The sequence below is a fragment of the Pteropus medius genome, unplaced genomic scaffold, assembly GCF_902729225.1.
Source record: "Pteropus medius unplaced genomic scaffold, Ma_sr-lr_union100, whole genome shotgun sequence".
Lineage (NCBI taxonomy): Eukaryota > Metazoa > Chordata > Mammalia > Chiroptera > Pteropodidae > Pteropus > Pteropus medius.
In genome coordinates, this window is record NW_024344240.1 from 24,493,167 (window position 1) to 24,512,495 (window position 19,329).

The following is a 19,329-nucleotide window of genomic DNA, read 5'->3' on the forward strand; positions in this document are numbered from 1 at the left end:
TTTGTGCTCCTATGAGAATCTAATGCCTAATGATCCGAGGTGAAGCTAAGGCGGTGATGCTAGCACTGGGGAGCAGCTGCAAATATAGATGAAGCTTTGCTTGCTCACCAACTGCTGTGTGGCCCAGTTCTTAATAGGACACGGACTGGGGTTTAAGGATCCCTGCTATAAGGGAAATTCTGGAGGATTTACTTCAAGGAGAAAGGATCTTAGAAAGACAGTTTGAGATATTTGAAGGCATGGTGAACAAATTAAATGGTAAACAAATAGTTAATTCTAACCAAGCAATATTTGTATCAAGTAAGAGTAATAGTATCTAATTTGTGGAGATAAAAAGGGAATTATTAGATGACAATAGAATGAAAATCAGGGTGAAAAAGGAGATGTAAGTGCAAGAGTTCTAAAGTCCTTTTTTGACTGGAGGAGGGTAAAAATATTATTTAATATTAACATCTTGTTAAATATGCCTGATAAGGGGGTAATTACTAAAAGAACAAAAACAGAGGAATAAGTTCTAAACTGATAGAGAGTAAAAAGGAGAAGTAATGGGAAATTTATCAAAAAAGGTTAATCATTTAAAAAGACCAAAAAAAAAAAAAAAAAAAAAAAATGTAAGGACAAGTAGAAATTTAAAAAATAACATAATTTAAAAAATAAGATAAGCGTGTTTAAATGTATCAATACAATAAACGTAAATGTGTTTTAACTTCCAACTAGTAGAAGAGATTTTCAGATGGGATAAAAATTTAAAAGCTATAATCTATTTTCAAGAGATATGACTAAAACAAAATGCCATAGAAGGTTGGAAGTAAAATGATGGAAAAATATATATAAAACAGATATATTGACCCCAAAGAATATGACACAGAAACAAAAATGACAAAATATAGCTATATGTGACAACCCAATGAATCTTGGTAATATAATATTAAATGAAAAAGCAAGTTCTAAAAGTTTATACCAGAAAACAGGTTTAAAATTTCATACATGAGCAAAACAAAACAGTATGTTGTTTAAGCAGGTGTGTGTGTGTGTGTGTGTGTGTGTGTGTGTGTGTATAAACATAAGATAAAAGTAAATAACTAAACAAAATACCAAGAAATCCAAATAGAGTCATAAGCTTGTAATTAAGGAAAACTATTACCTGGTCAGTGGTGTGAGGAATGGGGAGAAGGTGGGGTGGTGAGAGAAAGGATGGGATAGAGAAGGAGCACATATATAAAAAGAAGTTATTACTAATCCAGTTTTTGTATTGGTGATGTATATACGGGTATTATTATGTTATAAATAAAATTAAAAATAAATAAAATAAATAGCAATGGGCCTGCACGGACTCATGGGTATAGTGTAGCATGATCAAGGATTATGACCAACCCCATACTGTCCACCTGAGGGTTGATATGTATAAATGTGAATGTGGGTGTGAGAAATGACCTCTCCATAACTAAGACTGATGGCTCACACCTGGATTATGTTGTTTGCACACAAGTTGACATCTTTGGAAACCTTGATGTAGCGAGAATATTTACAGGAATTCTACCCAGAAGAAGACTTGAGGGACCTGTATGTTGTCTTTGAACATCTGAAGGGCTGTTACAAGAAGAACCGATGGCTAGTTATGGGCTACTCTGTGAGATCAGCCCTATACAGCAGCTCATACATTGTGGGCAAGGCCAATCCTCAAAGCCAGTCAGCCTGAGAGTCAATCCTACTCACTGACGTGCCAATAACAATCATGGCTCACCTACAACAAGAGGGCACACACAACCACACAAGGTTCACTCTTGGAGCACCCGGTGCAGGTGATCAGGGAGGCTGCACCACTGGGTCACACGGAATACCTACTACATAAAACCATCTGGCTAAGACTGGAACATGTAGCAGATCTACCTAATATATAGAAATGAGCACAGAGAGGAAGCCAAAATAAGAAAACAAAGAAACATGCCCCCAATAAAAAAAAAAACAACAAGAAAAAACTTCAGAAATAAAACTAAACAAAATAAAGGCAAGCAACCTACCAGATACAGAGTTCAAAACACTGATTATAAGGATGCTCAGTGAACTTAGGAGAATAGCTGAGATCAGTGAGAACTTTGACAAAGAGATAATAAGTATAAAAAAGGACATAGAATCCATAAAAAAAGAACTAGTCAGAAATGAAGAATATAATAACTAAAATGAAGAATACACTAGAAGGAATCAAGAGTAGATTGGATGAAGCAGAGGATTGAATCAAGGATTTGGAAGACAAAGTGGCAGAAAACACCCAATAGGAACAGCAAAAAGAGAAAAAAATTTTTTTAAAAAAAAGGAGGATAGTTTAAGGGGCCTCTGGGATAACATCAAGCAAACCAACATTTGTGAGAAGGAGAAGAGAGAAAGCAAGAGATTGAGAACATATTTGAGGAGATAATGACTGAAAACATCCCTAATCTGGTAAAAGAAATAGACATACAAGTCCAGGAAGCACAGAATCCCAAACAAGATGAGTTCAAACAGACCCATACCAAGATATGTCATAATTAAAATGCCAAAGGTTAAAGACAAAACGAGAATCCTAAAAGTGGCAAGAGAAAGGCAACTAGTTATTTATAATGGTGCTCTCATAAGAATGTCAGCCGATTTCTCAAAAGAAACTGGACCACCTTCTTACACATATATAAGAATAAATTCAAAATAGATTAAAGACTTAAATGTAAGGCCTGAAGCCATAAAACTCCTAAATGAAAAAAACAGGCAGTAAACTCTCTGACATTGCTCTTAGTAATATTTCTTTTCTGATATATCTCCTTGGGCAAAGGAAACAAAAGAAAAAATAAACAAATGGGGCTGCATCAAACTAAAAAGTTTTTGCACAGCAAAGGAAATTATCAACAAAATAAAAAGACAACCTACTAAGTGGGAGAAAATATTTGCCAATGATACATCTGATAAGGGGTTAATATCCAAAATTTATAAAGAACTCATATAACTCAACACCAGAAAAAAACAATTATATTAAAAATGGGCAAAGTGTCTGAATAGGCATTTCTCCAAAGAAGACATACAGATGGCCAACAGATACATAAAACAATGCTCAACGTGACTAATCATCAGAGAAATGCAAATTAAAACCACAATGAGATATCACCTCACACCTGTCAGAATGGCCATCATTAATGGGTCAAAAAACATTAAGTGTTGGTGAGGATGTGGAGAAAAGGGAACCCTCATGCACTGTTGGTAGGATGGCAAATTGGTATAGCCGCTATGGAAAACAAAATGGAGTTTCCTCAAAAAATTAAAAATAGAACTACCTCATGACCCAGCAATTCTACTTCTGGGTATTTATCTGTAGAAAACCAAAACACTAATTTAAAAAGATATGCAACCCAATGTTCACTGTAGCGCTGTTTACAATAGCCGAGATATGGAAGCAACCTAAGTGTCCATCACTAGATGATTGGGTAAACAAGATGTGGTACATATATACAATGGAAAATTACTCAGCCATAAAAATATGAAATCTTAACCATTTGCAACAACGTGGTTGGAACTAGAGTTTGTTATGTTAAGTGAAATAAGTTAGGCAGAGAAAGACAAATACCATATGATTTCACTTACATGTGGAATCTAAGGAACAAAATAAAGAAACAAACAAAACAGAAACAAACTCATAGATGCAGAGAACAAACTGATGGAAGGGGGGTTTGGGGGGCTGAGTGAAAAAGGTGAAAGGATTAATATGTACAAATTGATAGTTACAAAATAATCATGGGGTTGTAAAGTACAGCATAGGGAATATAGTCAATAATATTGTAATAACTATGTATAGTCCCAGGTAGATACTAGACTAATCACGGGAATCACTTTATAAATTAATAAATATCTAACTGCTATGCTGTACACCTGAAACTAATATAAAATACAACTCTAAGTGAAAAATAAAAATTAAAAAATTAAATATAAAAACTTCTTAAGATCAATAATTGTTTTATTCTCCTTTATATCTTCCACAATGCTTTTCATGGGGCAACAGTCCAATGTGGGCATTTATTGGCTGATTACCACAGTGTTTGATGGATTTATTCATTCATTCATTCAACGGGTATTTGTTGAAAATGTGCATATCATGTTGTGAAGAGTGTCAAAGTGTGGGTTGGAGGTGCTTTTGGATAAGAGGGCCAGCCTCATTCACTGGGGATCTGAACTTCAGGGTCCATTTTCAATGTCCCTATTTCCTTATTTCCAGAGATAAAACCCAGAAGATCTTGAAGATGCCTCCCATGTCCTTACCTGGATAGATCCTAAAGAATCCAGTTGAGCTGCCAAAATACTGCCACGTAAGTGTCGGGTCTCTCTGGAAGTTCTCCACAAAAACAGGGTTCAAGGCTTCAGACATGTAGACTCCATTTAAAATATCTGGATCTAAAGGGTGAGATTATAGAACTGCAGGAGAAACTAAATCAGGAGCAACAGTGACCAATTCTTCACCCTCTGTGCGCACGTGCACACACCACATAGTCTGCAGTGAAGTAGTTTCCTACTTTCCTCTACATCTCACACCCACTAAGCTAGAAACACTGAGTTTTCTCTCGGCCAAGGCTTGTGTGGAAAGATTCTTCTTCTCAGTCATGGAGGTTGGAGAATCAGTTTACATCCTGCAGGACTTCTTAGGAACTTGTGGAGGCAAATAATTATACTTCCTCAGCACCACCAGCACCACCCTAACGAGCACCAGGTGGCTGAGAGCATGCCAGGCTGTGGGGTGACAGGGAGACTACCTTTGTTGTACACGTTGGTGGGCAGCTGCACATTGCTGAGGGACGTGTTCACCATCAGGTTGTTGAAGTGTGCGTTGGACTCGAGGACGAACTCAGCCCCTAGCTCCACATAATTGCCATTTGCATCCCTCTCGTTGATCAGGACCGAGTTGTAATAGTCAAACTAGGGTGGAGGGGAACAGGCCAGACAGAGACAGCATGGACACAGGGACCCACGGAGTGAGAAGGAGAAAGAGAAACAGTGCAATCAGAGGACTCAGATGAGAGAGACGGTTGGGTGGACTGAAGCGTCCATACAAGCTCTGTCTGTGGAGGATTCAAGCGATGACCCACAGGATTTGGGCAAGTACATATCCTGGTAATTGGAATGGACGGTTGATTCAACTGGGTTTTGATATAAATTGTCTAGATTATCGCTTCGGTTCTCCACTTTGTTTAGCTTGTGTGGACACAGTCAGAGATGGAGACAGATTCCAAGAGAGATAAAGAGACAGAGGCAGTCTCATCAGCACCACCAGCTTCCTCCAGTCTGAGAAGGCTTCTAGGGACACTGGGGCCCTGGGAGGTGAAACTTCTCTCTTTAAGAAGTGGACTGAGGCCTATGGCACCGGGTCCCTCTGAGGAGCCAGCAATCTGCTCTCTGCTCTTACACACAGTGTTGGGTCTGCTTGGATTACCACCTCGGAGCCATAATCAGACCCTCTTTCCCTCTCCCTCCATACCACCTGCTTCAGACTTGAACAGCCCCTTTCAAGCCTCTCCACATCTTGCCCATGTCACAACACTGCTGCCACAAATCCGGCTGTGTTCCTCTCCTGCTCAAACCCTTCAATAAGTGCCATTCAGGCTGAATAAAGGCCAGATTCCTACATTTACCATGGTCACTTTCTGCTTCACCAGACCCTGGACATACAGAGCTGACCACTTGATCTCACGTATTTTTCATTTCTTTTTCCTCTGACTAGAAACCTCTTCTCCGTGCCCTCATCTGCTCAAATGCCCCTCCACCCTGTCACCCTGGCATCCTGTCAGAGTTTCTGAGCTCTACCCCATCCTTTCTGCACTGTGGAAACACCCTGTTTGCAATTTATATGAACGTGTTCCAGGCCTCGTGCTGGAGCTATTTGGTCAATGAGCTTCTTGACTTTATCTGTGCAGAGGCTAGCACATTGCGTTGGGAAATAAATGTCTGTGGAAGAGTGCATTACCACTCTACACACCCTACACACGCTGCCCTGGGTCTTGGTAGCTGTCTCTTTTACCTGGCTCATAAAACCCTTCTCAAAAGGCTCCAGAGCACTTCAGAATCAAACTATTGTAGGGTCATACAAATCCTGAGCACATTTAAAGATAGCGCTGGACCCCACCTCCCCCAATTCCTCCATAATCTGTATTCAGGTGACCTTGGCCATTGCTGGGGGTTGAGAGATGAGCCATATGCCCTCTCAGCAGCAGCTCTGGGAGCAGGAGGACTCACCACCAGAGATCTGTTGAATTCATGGTTCAGGTCAGCCTCCTCGGCGGCCTCTACCAGATTCTGAGGGATGAGAACAAAAAGGAAAGAACGAATGAGCAAAAGGAGTCCAGTGTGTCCTCAATTCTGCTCTTAAGAATATACCCAAGAGAACTGAAAACAGGGACTCAAACAAGAACTTGTGCACAAATGTTCACAGCAGAACTTGTGCACAAATGTTCACATTTACCTTTCGCAATAATTGAAAGGTAAATGTGTATATCTAAGTGGGAGAAGCCAGTCAGAAAAGGCCACATACTGCGTGATTCCAAACATATGACATTATGGAAAAGGCAAAACTATGAAGACAGTAAAAATACCAGTGGTTGCCAGGGGTTTGTGGGGAGGGAGGGATGAATAGGTCGAAAATAGAGGATTTTTAGGGTAGTGAAACTATTGTGCATGATCTATAATGGTGGATACATGTCATTATGCATTTGTCAAAATCTGTAGAATGTACCAGACCAACAGTGAACCCTAATGTAAACTATGGACCTTGGGTGATAATGATGTGTCAATGTAGGTTTATTGATTGTAACCATTGTACTTGTGGGGGCTGTTGATAGTTGGGGAGGCTGTGTTTTTGTGGGAGAAGGAGGTATATGGGAACTCTCCGTACTTTCTTTACAATTTTTCCATGAACCTAAAGCTGTTCTAAAAATAGTCTATTTAAATGTGCAAGAATGTGTACATATGTACATAAATGTTAATTATTTTAAAGTGTGAAATTTAGTGGCAGTAGGTACATTCACAGTGTTGTGCAACTATCATCACTATCTAGTTCCAGAACTTTCATCACCCTCAAACAGAACCCATTAAGCAATCACCCCCGTTCCCCTCTGCCCCTGGCTCTTGACATACACTAATCTGCTTTCTGTCAATGGATTTTCCTGTTCCGGATATTTCACATAAATGGAATAATACAATGTGTGACCTTTTGTATCTGCAGTCTTTCACTTAGCACAATATTTTCAAGGTTCATCCATGTCATAGCATGTATCAGAACTTCATTCCTTTTTATAGCTGGATAATATTCCATTTTATGGATATCTCATATTTTGTTTATTCATTCATTAGTTGATAGACATTTGGGTGATTTCCACCTTTCAGCTATTGAATATAAAGAAGAAAAGATCTGAGCTCCTATTCTGGCTTGGTCAGGGCTAAGCCACTAAGTCCCTCTGGGTCTCCGTTTATACAACTGTAAATTGGGTAGAATAGTCCTTGCCTTCCCTACTCCCAACTCCCAATTCCTAGGATGTGATGAAGAAATTCCACAGGACCAAGATTATTTTAGTGCTGCTTTGCACTAAAACATTTCCCATGGGAATTCCCATAGGAGGGTCAGTGGCTGTAGCGCTCCACAGAACCCTCAGCAGGGAACAGGGACTGGTGTTTGGAGGTGTGCAGAGCATGTGCTCACTTGCTTGGTCTTATGAGGTTGAAGCCATGGGAAGGACACAGCGCAACTGGAGGCCCAGGACTGCTGTGCTATAGCACCACGAGGGCCAGCCCCTAACGTGGTGAGTTCCTGAATCCCAATGTCTGCGCTCTGCCCAGAGAGGCAGTTTCCACAGTATTGCAGATTAAAAGAAGCAGGTAGTACTGGTGTTTCTTGTAAGGGGGGGTCAGTTTCTCCCTACTATGGCCCAGGATGGGCTCTCCCAACCCCAAATATCTTTTCATTGGTTCCTGATGCTAAGATTCCTTGCCCCTAAGCATGGAGGAAAGGCTGAAAATTGTAACGCATGGGAAAGAAGGCCCCAGCGACTTTACACAGGGTCCCTCCCAGATGGTGCTTTTGATGGGGGAAGTGGGAGACAGATAGACAGGCTGGCCAGGCTGCAATTCCATTCCTAATCTTTCCTCAGCACTGGCCTCAGCCTCCCCTCCAACAACCTCTCCGGCCCCATCTCCTCTCTCCTGGTTCCCCAAAGGAATTTTTAGAGAACACTGTTGTCCTGGATGGTCATATTTCTGGCAAGGTAGAGCATGAACTATGTCTCTCCCACCAGCCAGGTCCCCACAGCATCGGGGCAGGCACTTCATGCCAGGGAAGTGACACATTCTGTTTCTACCAGGCCAAGCCAGGTTGGGTGGATGTGCAGTGACAGAATTACCTGAGCATGAGACCCACCACTAAAAGCACCTCTGCTGTCTGGGCAGCCCTCAGAGCACTTGGGTGTCATGAAGGGTGGGTCCATATGGCAGGAGGGGAAAGGTTGGGAGGATGGGAAGGGGAAGGAGAGAAAGAGAGAAGAGGGAAGGGAGGGGAAAGGGAGGGGGCTTTGCTTTGTATGTTCTCCATCTTTCTATACTCCAACCCATCCACTGCCCATTCACCCTTTCATCTATCCATCCATCGTTCATTCAGTGGATGACTCCTAAACCTTCATTCCATACTTGCTCTGCACCAGTCACTGAATATGAGGTTGTGATGCAGAGTCCCTCTTAACACTGCAGGTTGTCCTATTGCATTGGACGTTGTGCCCTAAGGTAGAGCTCCATTCCCAACCCTCTCCTCTCCCCTTGTTTCCCATCATTTCCTCCTTTACAAGGACCTTTGGCTCATGAGGATACAAGGCAGACACTCGTGAAGTAGGAAAAGGATGATGTGGGTGAAAGAATGCTGGGCCACGACATCAGTGAGGGTCATTTTGGTGAGGCAGGGGCTAGGGCAGAATCCTCCCTCGCCATAGATCATAGAACCTAGAGCACCTTGACAGCCTCCACTTTCCTGCGTAGCATGGTCTCCATGTCCTCTGAGAACTTTCTCACCAGCTCCAAGCCATCCACCTCTTGGATCCTCAGACTGGGCTCCACATCCTTGTATTTCTGTTAAGGAGAATGTGGGAGAGACAGACACCTGTCATCTGGCACCGGGATGTTTTGTACCTGATCACATGTGGCCTCCATCCTCTCAACTAGTGCATTCACACCTATGAGTTCTTGCCTACTCAGCGAGAAGCAAGGACAGCTTCTTCTCCCCTTGCATAATCTCCCCTGCTAATGACAATAGCTGCCTCTTAGCAAACAACTTCCCTTTCCAGGGGCACTAGACACATTTGGTTATTATTCTTAAGAGGGAGTAGACTAGGGCTCAGACAAGTCAACAAACTTGACCAAGGTCACATAGCCAAGTCTCCGAGACTTCCATGTTCTCTGTGCAGCCATGCTTGCTGCCTCCCTGGGCCTGCTCACGTGGACTGCAAAACCTCCCTGAGCATCAGTTCCTCTTTCTCCCACACCCCGTGATGTTAGTGTGCCCCTGCTCACATTGTGTCTGGGCTGAGCTCAGCAGCAGCAGGTATTGACGCTGCCTGACAAACTACCAAGGAAACTAGAAGAGTTCAGAGAGCTGGGTTCAAGTTTACTCTCTGGGGTTGCAGGAAGAAAATCTCTCTTTGAGTGTGCATATCACCAATGTCCGATGACACAGTTCAGCAACTATTGGCCACATGACCTTAGGCAACTTACTCAGTAAGTTTTCTCATTTGAAAGATGTGACATTGGCATGGCTTTAGAGCAGCAGTCTCCAACATTTTTGGCAACAGTGACTGGTGCTCCTATGAGAATCTAATGCCTGATGATCTGAGGTGGAGCTGAGGCTGGGGAGCAGCTGCAAATACAGATGAAGCTTCGCTCACTGGCCTGCCACTCACCTCCTGCTGTGTGGCCCAGTTCCTAATAGGTACCAGTCTGTGGCTGAGAGTTAGGGATCCCTGATTTAGAAAATGGCAAAGATCATAGTCACCTCATGAAGTTGTGGTGAGGGTTAAATTCTGAATATAAAGCTCTTAGCGAATGGTAATAATAGAGAATGACAAACTATTATTAAAATTGGTCTGGGAGTTAACAAAGGAAAATGAGGTTGTTTATAATCTAGTAAGGTGTCAATCAGCACATAAAGCAATTAATCAATAAGGGGTTGGGGAACCACGCCGTCCTCTCCATTAGGCCCTGCGTCCTGCCCAGGAGCCAGGCACAGGCTCAGACCTCTGCTAGGGCCCATGCGGGCTCTGCAGTCCCCAGGCATGGCTGGAGATCCTGAGAACTGGAGGTATGGAAGCTCTCCCCGCACAGAGAGCTGCCTGCTTCTACTTCCTACACAGCTGCTGCAGGACTTTCCCCATGGTAGCCAAGGCCCCTCTTTCCCCACCTCCTTCTCTCCACCCCCTTTCACAGGTGTCAAGCCTGCATCCCAGTCTGCTCACTCCTGCTCCCTCTCCCCTTTATTCTTCACAGCCCTTCCACCCCAATAAATCGCTTGTCTGTCTAATTCTATCTCGGCGTCAGCTTCCCTGGGATCTGATCTCACACGATGCTCTTGGCTACCCCATTGATTTACTCTGCGACTTGGGCAAATTGTTACCCTCCGTGGGTCTCAGTTTCCCCATCTGAAAATGAGAGGATTGGATTGATGATCTCTAAGATCCTTCACAGCATGGACATTCAGAGATTCTGGGTCTCTGCTCCTCTCCCTGGAAGGGCTCCCTGGCTGATTGTCCTCTGACCACCCTTGGAGCTCCCTAGAAGAGGGTTACTAACCTTCTGCAGCAAGAGGGAGCCCGAGTACTTGGTCACAGTGTCATACAGGTCCCTGCCGAAGGTGTCTGCCCACAGCTTCACTCTGTCAAGTCATGAAGGTACATACGCATACACATAGACACACACATGGACACATATGCATAGATGCACATGCACACGCATGTGCACATACAAAACAAGTGTCTACACACATAGATACCCACTAATGCACACACGCACAAACACACAGAGACACACATGATACATAGAGGTTCTCACACTAATGCACATACACACATGTACACATGCAAACGCACACACACTGACATACATATACCCAGAAAAACACATACGAAGAACTCCTGTCCCTCTTGGCTAGGGCAAGAGACCATGAAGACCCTCCAGGGGCTTGGCAGCTGCACTGAGTGTGCCAAATGCCCTTGGCTGGGTCTCCTACTGAGGGGCGAGGAACAGGGGCTGATGAGCTGGAACCAAAGCCTGACCCGAAGCACCCAAGGGCTGTTGTTTGTGGGTGGAGAATGGAGAAGAGAGAAGGAGAAGAGAATGTGGACAGGTCCAGGCCCGGGCAGAGAGGACCCTGATTATAGACATTAGAACCTCCTTGGCACAGTTGCAGCTTCTCAATGAGTCATTCCCTACAGTGTTTCCTGCTCAAGGTCACTGTGGGCTGCTGCATCCTTTGTTGAAATTTCAGAGGGGGAATGAAGCAAGGGGACAGAGGGAAAGGCTCTGAGCTGCTTCTGCTTAGGGCAGGCCAGGCAGTGAGGGCATGAGAGGCCATACCTCGCCCTTGGTGTAGGCAGCCTGGTAGAGAAACCCTGACCTCTCATCTGTCCCCAGAAGTGCATTGAGATCCCATCATCTGGGCAGGCTGGTAGGGTTCTGGGTGTGGGGATATAGGACTGAGCCTCTCCATTTGGAGCAAACTAAGTTTGCCCACATGATCATTTAGAGATCAGCATTTATTAAGTCACTCATCCAATATCTATTGAGATCTTATGTGCCAGGCCTTATGTAGTCCTGGAGCCCCATCACAGTCCTCACCTTTGTAAAATCCTCAGTTAGAGGGACACCCCTTCACATACAGATAGCATTATACATGTTTGAAGGGACACCAACAAAGCTTGCAGGCAGAGGTAGTGGTGGTGAGGGAAGGCTTCCTGGGAGAGGTGGGATCTGAGTTCAGTGTTAGAAGCTTGAGAGAGTTTAGCCTGACAAAAAGATTTGGAAGAGAATTCTAGGTGGAGAACACAGAAGAGCTTGGGGGAATCAAATATGACTTCCAGGTTTCTAGCTTGGGTGCTTGAGCTGATGGTACTGTTATTAAATAAAATTAAGAATATCAGGAAGATCATGGAAATAAGTGGGGAGGGTGAAAGGTGGCAAGTGTAGCTTGGGGCATATAGAACATGAAATTCCAGTGCAGAGCTGTGTTGCAGAGTAATGTTGGGCAGGTTGTGCACTGTACCACTCTAGAAATTACCAATTGTTTTGTATCTTGAAAGACATGAACTTGAATTTAAAACCTCACATGATGTTCAGGAAGAGCTGTCCATAGGCAACAGACATGTGAGTCTAACAGGTAGAGAGAGGTAAGGCTGAGAGACTTATGGATGGGGGTTCAAATTCTGAGGATACATGGACTCTCTCGAGGAGAGTGTATAGCATGAGAAGATACGAGTGGACAACCAACCCTGGGGAACACCAGAAACCTCAGGGGCAGGCAGAGGGAAAGGGGCACTGGAGGAAGACAGAGGTAACAGGTGCCCAAGGAGACCCAGGAGAGCAAGTGTTATAAAGCTAAGACATTGAGACTCAAGGAAAAGAGAGAGACTAGTGTCCAAAATAAGAGTCTAGGGAGATAAGTCCAGAAATGTCTACTGGATTGAGCAATAACGGTCTTTGGTGACTGGGGTGGGAACAGATTTGGGAAGGCAAAAGAAATCAGGCCAGGCAGTGGAGGCTGATAGCCAAGTGGGAGGGAGGGTGTGGCTTCACAAGAAAGAGAGGGGGTGGTCTTTGGGATGGAAAGACTGAGAAGGATCCAGTGAGAGAGGAGGGGTGGGGCCAAGGTCCTCCGGGAAGGTCTGGTGCCAAGGGAGCGGGCAGGTGCAGATGTGGGCTTGTTTGGGGGCCCTTAATCTCAGCGACTCTCTCTGGAGGTTTCTGTGTAGGTGGTCCACTCTGTGGTTCTCCTCAATCAAGACCTGGATTCCAGCTGACTTGGCACTCAGCTTATTCCTAGAGTTTGCCTTCAACTATTGGTGTGTGTTCTGGGGTTGAAAATTATTCTCACCATCTCCTTTAACAATAGATGGTTTTATAGGCTGCTGTGGGTGTGATGGTGAAGCATAGTCCAGGCTGACTTGAGTTCAAATTCTGACACTTCCATTTACTGGCTATGTACACTTGGGAAGTTGCTCAACTGCAGAATGGGGATACTGTTAACCAAATCACTGAAGTGCTGTGTGAACTAAAGGTATCATTTGTAAAGCATCTAACACTGTGCTAGGCATATAAGAAGTAGAGGTTATACAACCAGATGGAAACACTGCCACTCAACAAAGCTCAACACAAACATTTTGTGTTGCTCTGGCAGCCAGTCCCCACTTCTGCTAACTTGTGAGGCTGACTCTCATGCTGCACTTGGGTGGCTGGACTTAGGATATGGACTGAGCAGGTAATCCCCTTTGGTCTAGAGTGCTCTGCTCCCCATATTTATTGGAAATTTCTTTAGTAAGTCCACCAGAGCCAAGGACTAAAAATAAACACTCCCAGAGGGGTTGTACAGTAATTTAAATGTATAGCAAAGTGTAAAGAACTGATACCTGGTCTTAATGACAGGATAGAGAATTAGGGCCTGGAAGGAGGCAGAAAGGCATGCAAAGGGAAGACTGAGACTACCAAAGTCAAATTTGACCTAGATCCTGGTTGCATGAGTCATTTAATCAATTTAGAACTGTTTTACCTTTTCAGAATGAATTTCTGAATTTCTTAACAAATTTCCTAACAAATCCTTGGAGAGCTGCAATGATCGTTTTGAGCCAACACAGTTCCACCTCCAGTCACCTAAGAGCAGCGATTATCCTGGAAGAAGCATCATTCTGCAGGTGCTCTAGATGCTGCTTGCCATCCCAACGAAGAGTGTGAGTGGTGATGATCAAGTCTGCTTAAAACATCAGGTGTCTGAGGAGGGGCAGGTAGGACTCCCAAATGGAAGAGAGGAGGGTAAAGAAAGGTCTTCACAGCAAGAAAGGGTGAGTGGGCAGTCGAAGATCCCAGGGGAGAGCCTGGAGGGAGGTCAGATGTAGGGGGAGGAGTGTGTGCAGAATATTGAGGTCTGCTGGCAGAAAGGAAGTGAGGAAAGGGAAAAAGGGTTTTATGGGGTGGGGCCTGAATTTGATGCTTACGTTTCCAGAGGAATCTTGGCCTGCCCCCTCGTGGGGGACAGGGAGGTGCTGGATAGCAGCAGGCACAGGATGACCAAAGTCTTCCACAGGGAGGCCCAGACCATGGGCCATTGGCTGCAGGGACTCCTGCTGTGGATGGAGCTGGAGTCTAGGTGGAACCTGGGTGGTGCAGGCATGATGCTCTTGCTGGGGTCACAGCAGGCAGAGAGGAAAGAGCAGCCTCAGACCGCCAACTTTGTCTGCCTGTCACCCAGGTCCTTGGGATGTCCCCAAGCCTTCTGCCTTTCGGGTCCTGGCAAGCCTGGGATTCCACAGCTTTCAGTAGGGTGCTAGCTGCAATGCCCGGTGGGAGAAGGAGCTTCTCTCTGCTCCAAAGAGAACAGCAACAGAGGAGCTGCCTTACCTGATCAGCAGGCTTCCAATGGAGGGGCTGGCTGTCTAGCAGGGAAGGTTGTAACAAAATGAACCCGTTAATCCATTGGCCTCAGCTCTAATCCCCCAGCTGACAGCAGGGAGGAGGGAGTGGTAGGAGTGACCTCAGCAGGATTACCCTGATTTCAGAAGATAGGGCTTGTTCATTCCACTGGGAGTCAGAGCTCATACCCTTCTGCTTTAAAGAGGCAGACTGTTCCTGGGCAGCCCTTCTACACCCAAGGGGAAGAGGACACTGTGACTCTGGCCCAGGACAACAGCTGGTGTTTGCCCAGTGCTTGAATTTACAAAGAGCTATAACAAATCCTCTCTTGGCAGGTCGATGTCCTCGTCCCTGTTTTCAGGGGTTCTCGAGGCACAAGGAAGCTTAGAGATAGAGTTATTCATGTCTCCAGGCCTGCTGCCTTTGGCCAGGTCAGAAGTAATGTCAACACCCTATGGTCCCACATTCCCCACATCTCACCTGCTCCTGGTTCTGGGTTGGAATACATTTGATGAGGCTTCAGGGCTCCTCCCTTGCACATATTCCTAATACATGCAAAAGGTCTTTGGGATGGAAAGACCCACACCTGGTTAAGAGCCCTATTTCTTCCCATTCCATCTCTTCTTGGTCTGATTTCCCTTCAGCTGGCTAATGTTTAGTGGCTGTGCACATTTAGGGGATCCGGCTAAGAGGAAGATGGATTGGGTGAGCATTTAGTTTTGACTTATCTGGATATATTTATGCAGTGTACAGTCACTTCCTTGTAAGGACAAGTTATCTCTAGCCACCCCAGTGTAAGAACATTCTTATCACCCACAGTGCCCCACCCTGCATCAGGCACAGCATGAGATGTTCGTCATGGGGTGAATGCCCTACAGCATCCTCCTTCCCACCGGAAGTATGTGAGAGGGGAGGAAAAATAAGGTTTAAAATACACTGAGCCAGAAGCTAGTCTGGAAGATTCTTCCAAAGATCAAACAAATAAAATTGCCAGCAGAGGATTTGGCTAAGGCCTGGCTAAGACAATTCTCTCTTATTAGGAAAGTAGTTGATAGTGAATGTATGTATGTAATTATAAATATACCATACATTGTCTTCTCTCTGATAGAAATTACACAAAATAGAATTGAATCAAAAGTCTTGTGTTCGTGGGTCCAAAGGGGTAATTGTACCACACGAACACTGGATGTGATATCACAGTTTACTCATTCCGTGTATCAGAGTGCTGCATCTTGTCCTGACAAAATCTGCTGGTTCCAGCAAAATGGCACACAAAATTGCCACCAACGCAGAGAAATGTCTGAAGAAGCAAGTGTTCCAGTGACAAAACTCCTACACATATTCATCAATAAGTCAATGTTGTAGTATCAGAATCATCTGGTTACACAATTATATGGCTCAGTACAACATGGCAGCAATTTTTAAATGCATTTGGATTGTTCCTATAAATGCCTTTATTGTAATGTAAGGAGGAGGCATGAGAATTAAATATTAAATCAAGCTATATTCAGAGCCTGCGATGTGCTGAGGAAGCCTGCAGAACAAAGGAAGATTCCTGCTGGCATTACTAATAAACCATTCACCCATACCATGGGATACAGTCTTTAAGTCTTACCCTACACAAAATAAACCCGACCATTTATTCGCTATGGGGAACCTATGGAACAAAGGCTGGGATTGCTAGCATGCTTTTAATGCTACATACCCATGCCTTTCACGCTATATACCCATACCATCAAAAGAAAATAGGTAAACAAAGTCTTTAAACTGTAATTCATAAAAACTGAGAATCATGCATAAACTAAATTCCCCATACACCCAGGGTCTTGTTCTCTTGGTCCTTCTCCAATCTTCTCAGTCTCTCTCAGTCTCTGTCAATGAGAGAAGATCACACTCTGTCCATGGAGCATAGTTCCTTCTCTAGTGAACTTTCCTTTTGTTTCTAACTCTGGTGTATGCTTGAATTCTTTCCTGCACTCAGTCAAGATCTCTCTCCCTTGGTGCAGAACTTGAGCCCTCCCTTGAGGTGATTCACCCTTTTTCTGCATCAATTGCAGATGGATTTCGTGTATATTTCAGGATTACAAATCATACCAAATTTAGAAAAAGTACTGCAGAGGTGTGTGGGGCAATTAATAAATAAAAAGAATGTGTAATTTTTGTAGATTTTGTGCTTTTTGTGGTATTCATCAACTTTTTTTTTAATTAAGTTTTTTGGGGTAACATTGGTTATTAAAATTATATAATTTTCAGGTGTACATTATCATTTGACATCTGTATATTCTATTGTGTGTTTACCAGCCAGAGTCCAGTTTCCTTCAGCTACCATATATTTGATCCTCTTTACCCACTTCACCCTCCCCCAGTCCCCCTATATTTGATACCCTTTACCCCGTCTACCTTCCCTCACCTCTCCCACCCTTCTAGTAACCAATAGTCTATAGTCCTCTGGTAACTTCTAGCCTATAGTCCATGTCATGAGTCTCTGTTTGTTTGTCCTGCTCATTCATTGCATTTAGGTTTATATCCAACATATAATCATGTAGTTTTCAACTTTTTCTGTCTCGCTTATTTCACTTAGCATGATTATCTCGAGGTCCATCCATGTTGTTGCCAATGGCAATATTTCATCTCTTCTTATGGCTCAGTAATATTCCATTGTATATATGTACCACAGCTTCTTTAGCTAATCATTTATCGTGGGACACTTTGGTTGCTTCCACGTCCTGACCACCGTGAATAATGCTGCTATGAACATTGGTGTGCAAATATCTTTTTGATATGGGTTTTCAAGTCTTTGGGGTAAATACACAGTAGAAGGATTGCTGGATCATATGGTAGATCATATGGTAGTTTTTTGAGGAACCTCCATAACGTTTCCATAGTGGCTGTACCAATTTGCAGTCTCACCAGCAGTGTATGAGGGTCATTTTTCTCTGCATCTCCCTCAACATTTATTACTTGTCCTGTTGATTATAGTCATTCTAACAGATGTGAGATGGTATCTCATTGTGCTTTTGATTTGCATTTCCCTAATAGCTAACGATGTTGAACATCTTTTCATATGTTTGTTGGCCATTCATACGTCCTCTAGGGAGAAGTGTCTGTTCAGGTCCTCTGCCCATTTTTTGATTGGATCATTTGGTTTTTTGGTTGTTATTAAGTTATATGAGTTCTTTGTATATTTTGGATATTAGGCCCTTATCGGAGGCATCGCTTGCAAGTATATTTTCCCATTCAGATGGTTGTCTCTTTTATTTTATTGATGGCTTTTTTTGCTGAGCAGAAGCTTTTTAGTTTGATGTAGTCTCATTCATTTAATTTTGCTTTTACTTCCCTTGCCTTTGAGGTCAAATTCATAAATCCTCTTTAAGTCCAATCCTCTTTAGGTCCTTGAGTTTAGTTCCTATGTTTTCTTCTCTGTATTTTATTGTTTCAGGTCTTATATTCAGGTCCTTAATCCATTTTGAGTTAATTTTGGTGTGTGGTGATAGACGACAGTTTAGTCTCATTCTTTTGCAGGTGGCTTTCCAGTTTTCCCAGCACCATTTATTGAAGTGGCTTTCCTTTCTCCACTGTATGTTTTTGGCTTTTTTGTCAAAAATTATTTGCCCATATAAATATGGGTTTACTTCTGGACTCTCAATTCTGTTCCATTGGTCTGTGTGTCTGTGTGTCTGTTTTTCTGCCAATGCCATGCTGTTTTGATTATTGTTGCTTTGTAGTATAATTTGAAGTTGGGCAGAGTGATGTCTCCAGCCTCGTTTTTTGTTCTCAGGATGGCTTTGGCAATTCGGGGTCTTTTGTGCTTCCATACAAATCTGATGATTTTTTGTTCTATTTCTTTAAAAAATGCTGATGGGCTTTTGATGGGGATTGCATTAAATCTGTGAAATGCTTTAGGTAATAAGGTCATTTTAACTATGTTGATTCTTCCAATCCAAGAACACAGAATATCTTTCCATTTCTTTGTATCTCCTTCGATTTCTTTTAATAGGGTCTTATAGTTTTCATTATATAGGTCCACATGTTTCATTAGATTTATTCCTAGGTATTTTATTCTTTTTGTTGCAATTGCAAAAGGAATTATTTTTTCCAATTCTTTTTCTGACACTTCATTATTAGAGTATAGGAACGCTATGGGTTCTTGAACATTGATTTTGTACCCAGAAACTTTACTGTATTTGCTTATTGTTTCTAGTAGTGTTCTTGTGGAGTCTTTAGGGTTTTCTATATAGAGGATCATGTCATCTACAAATAGTGACAGTGTGACTTCTTCGTTTCCTATTTGGATGCCTTTTATCTTATCTTGCATGATTGCACTCGCTAGGACAGCCGATGTTATATTGAATAACTGGCAATAGTGGGCAGCTTTGCCTTTTTCCTGATCTTAGAGGGAAGGTTTTTAGTTTTTCACCATTAAGTGTAATGTTGGCTGAGGGTTTGTCATATATGGCCTTTATTATGTGAAGGTACTTTCCTTCTATACCAATTTTGTTAAGTGTTTTGTTCATAAATAGATGCTATATCTTGTCAAAGGCTTTTTCTGCATCTATTGATATGATCATATGATTCTTATTTTTTAATTTGTTTATGTGATGTATCACATTAATCGATTTGCGTATGTTGAACCATCCCTGTGCCTCTGGGATTATACACCTCTTGATCGTGGTGTAT

General features: G+C 43.1%; 1 protein-coding gene across 1 annotated transcript in view; it reads right to left on the reverse strand.

Moving 5' to 3' along the window:
* CACNA2D4 (calcium voltage-gated channel auxiliary subunit alpha2delta 4) overlaps positions 1–14,413 on the reverse strand; it is a 115,267-nt gene extending 100,854 nt beyond the window's left edge. Inside the window, exons 1-6 of the mRNA XM_039868795.1 lie at positions 14,238–14,413; positions 10,828–10,909; positions 8,998–9,114; positions 6,244–6,303; positions 4,767–4,929; positions 4,279–4,410 (exon numbers count right to left, since the gene is read on the reverse strand). Coding sequence (XP_039724729.1) covers positions 4,279–4,410; positions 4,767–4,929; positions 6,244–6,303; positions 8,998–9,114; positions 10,828–10,909; positions 14,238–14,413 — 730 coding nt within the window. The remainder of the gene's footprint in view (positions 1–4,278; positions 4,411–4,766; positions 4,930–6,243; positions 6,304–8,997; positions 9,115–10,827; positions 10,910–14,237) is intronic.
* Between the last annotated feature and the right edge of the window lie 4,916 nt (positions 14,414–19,329).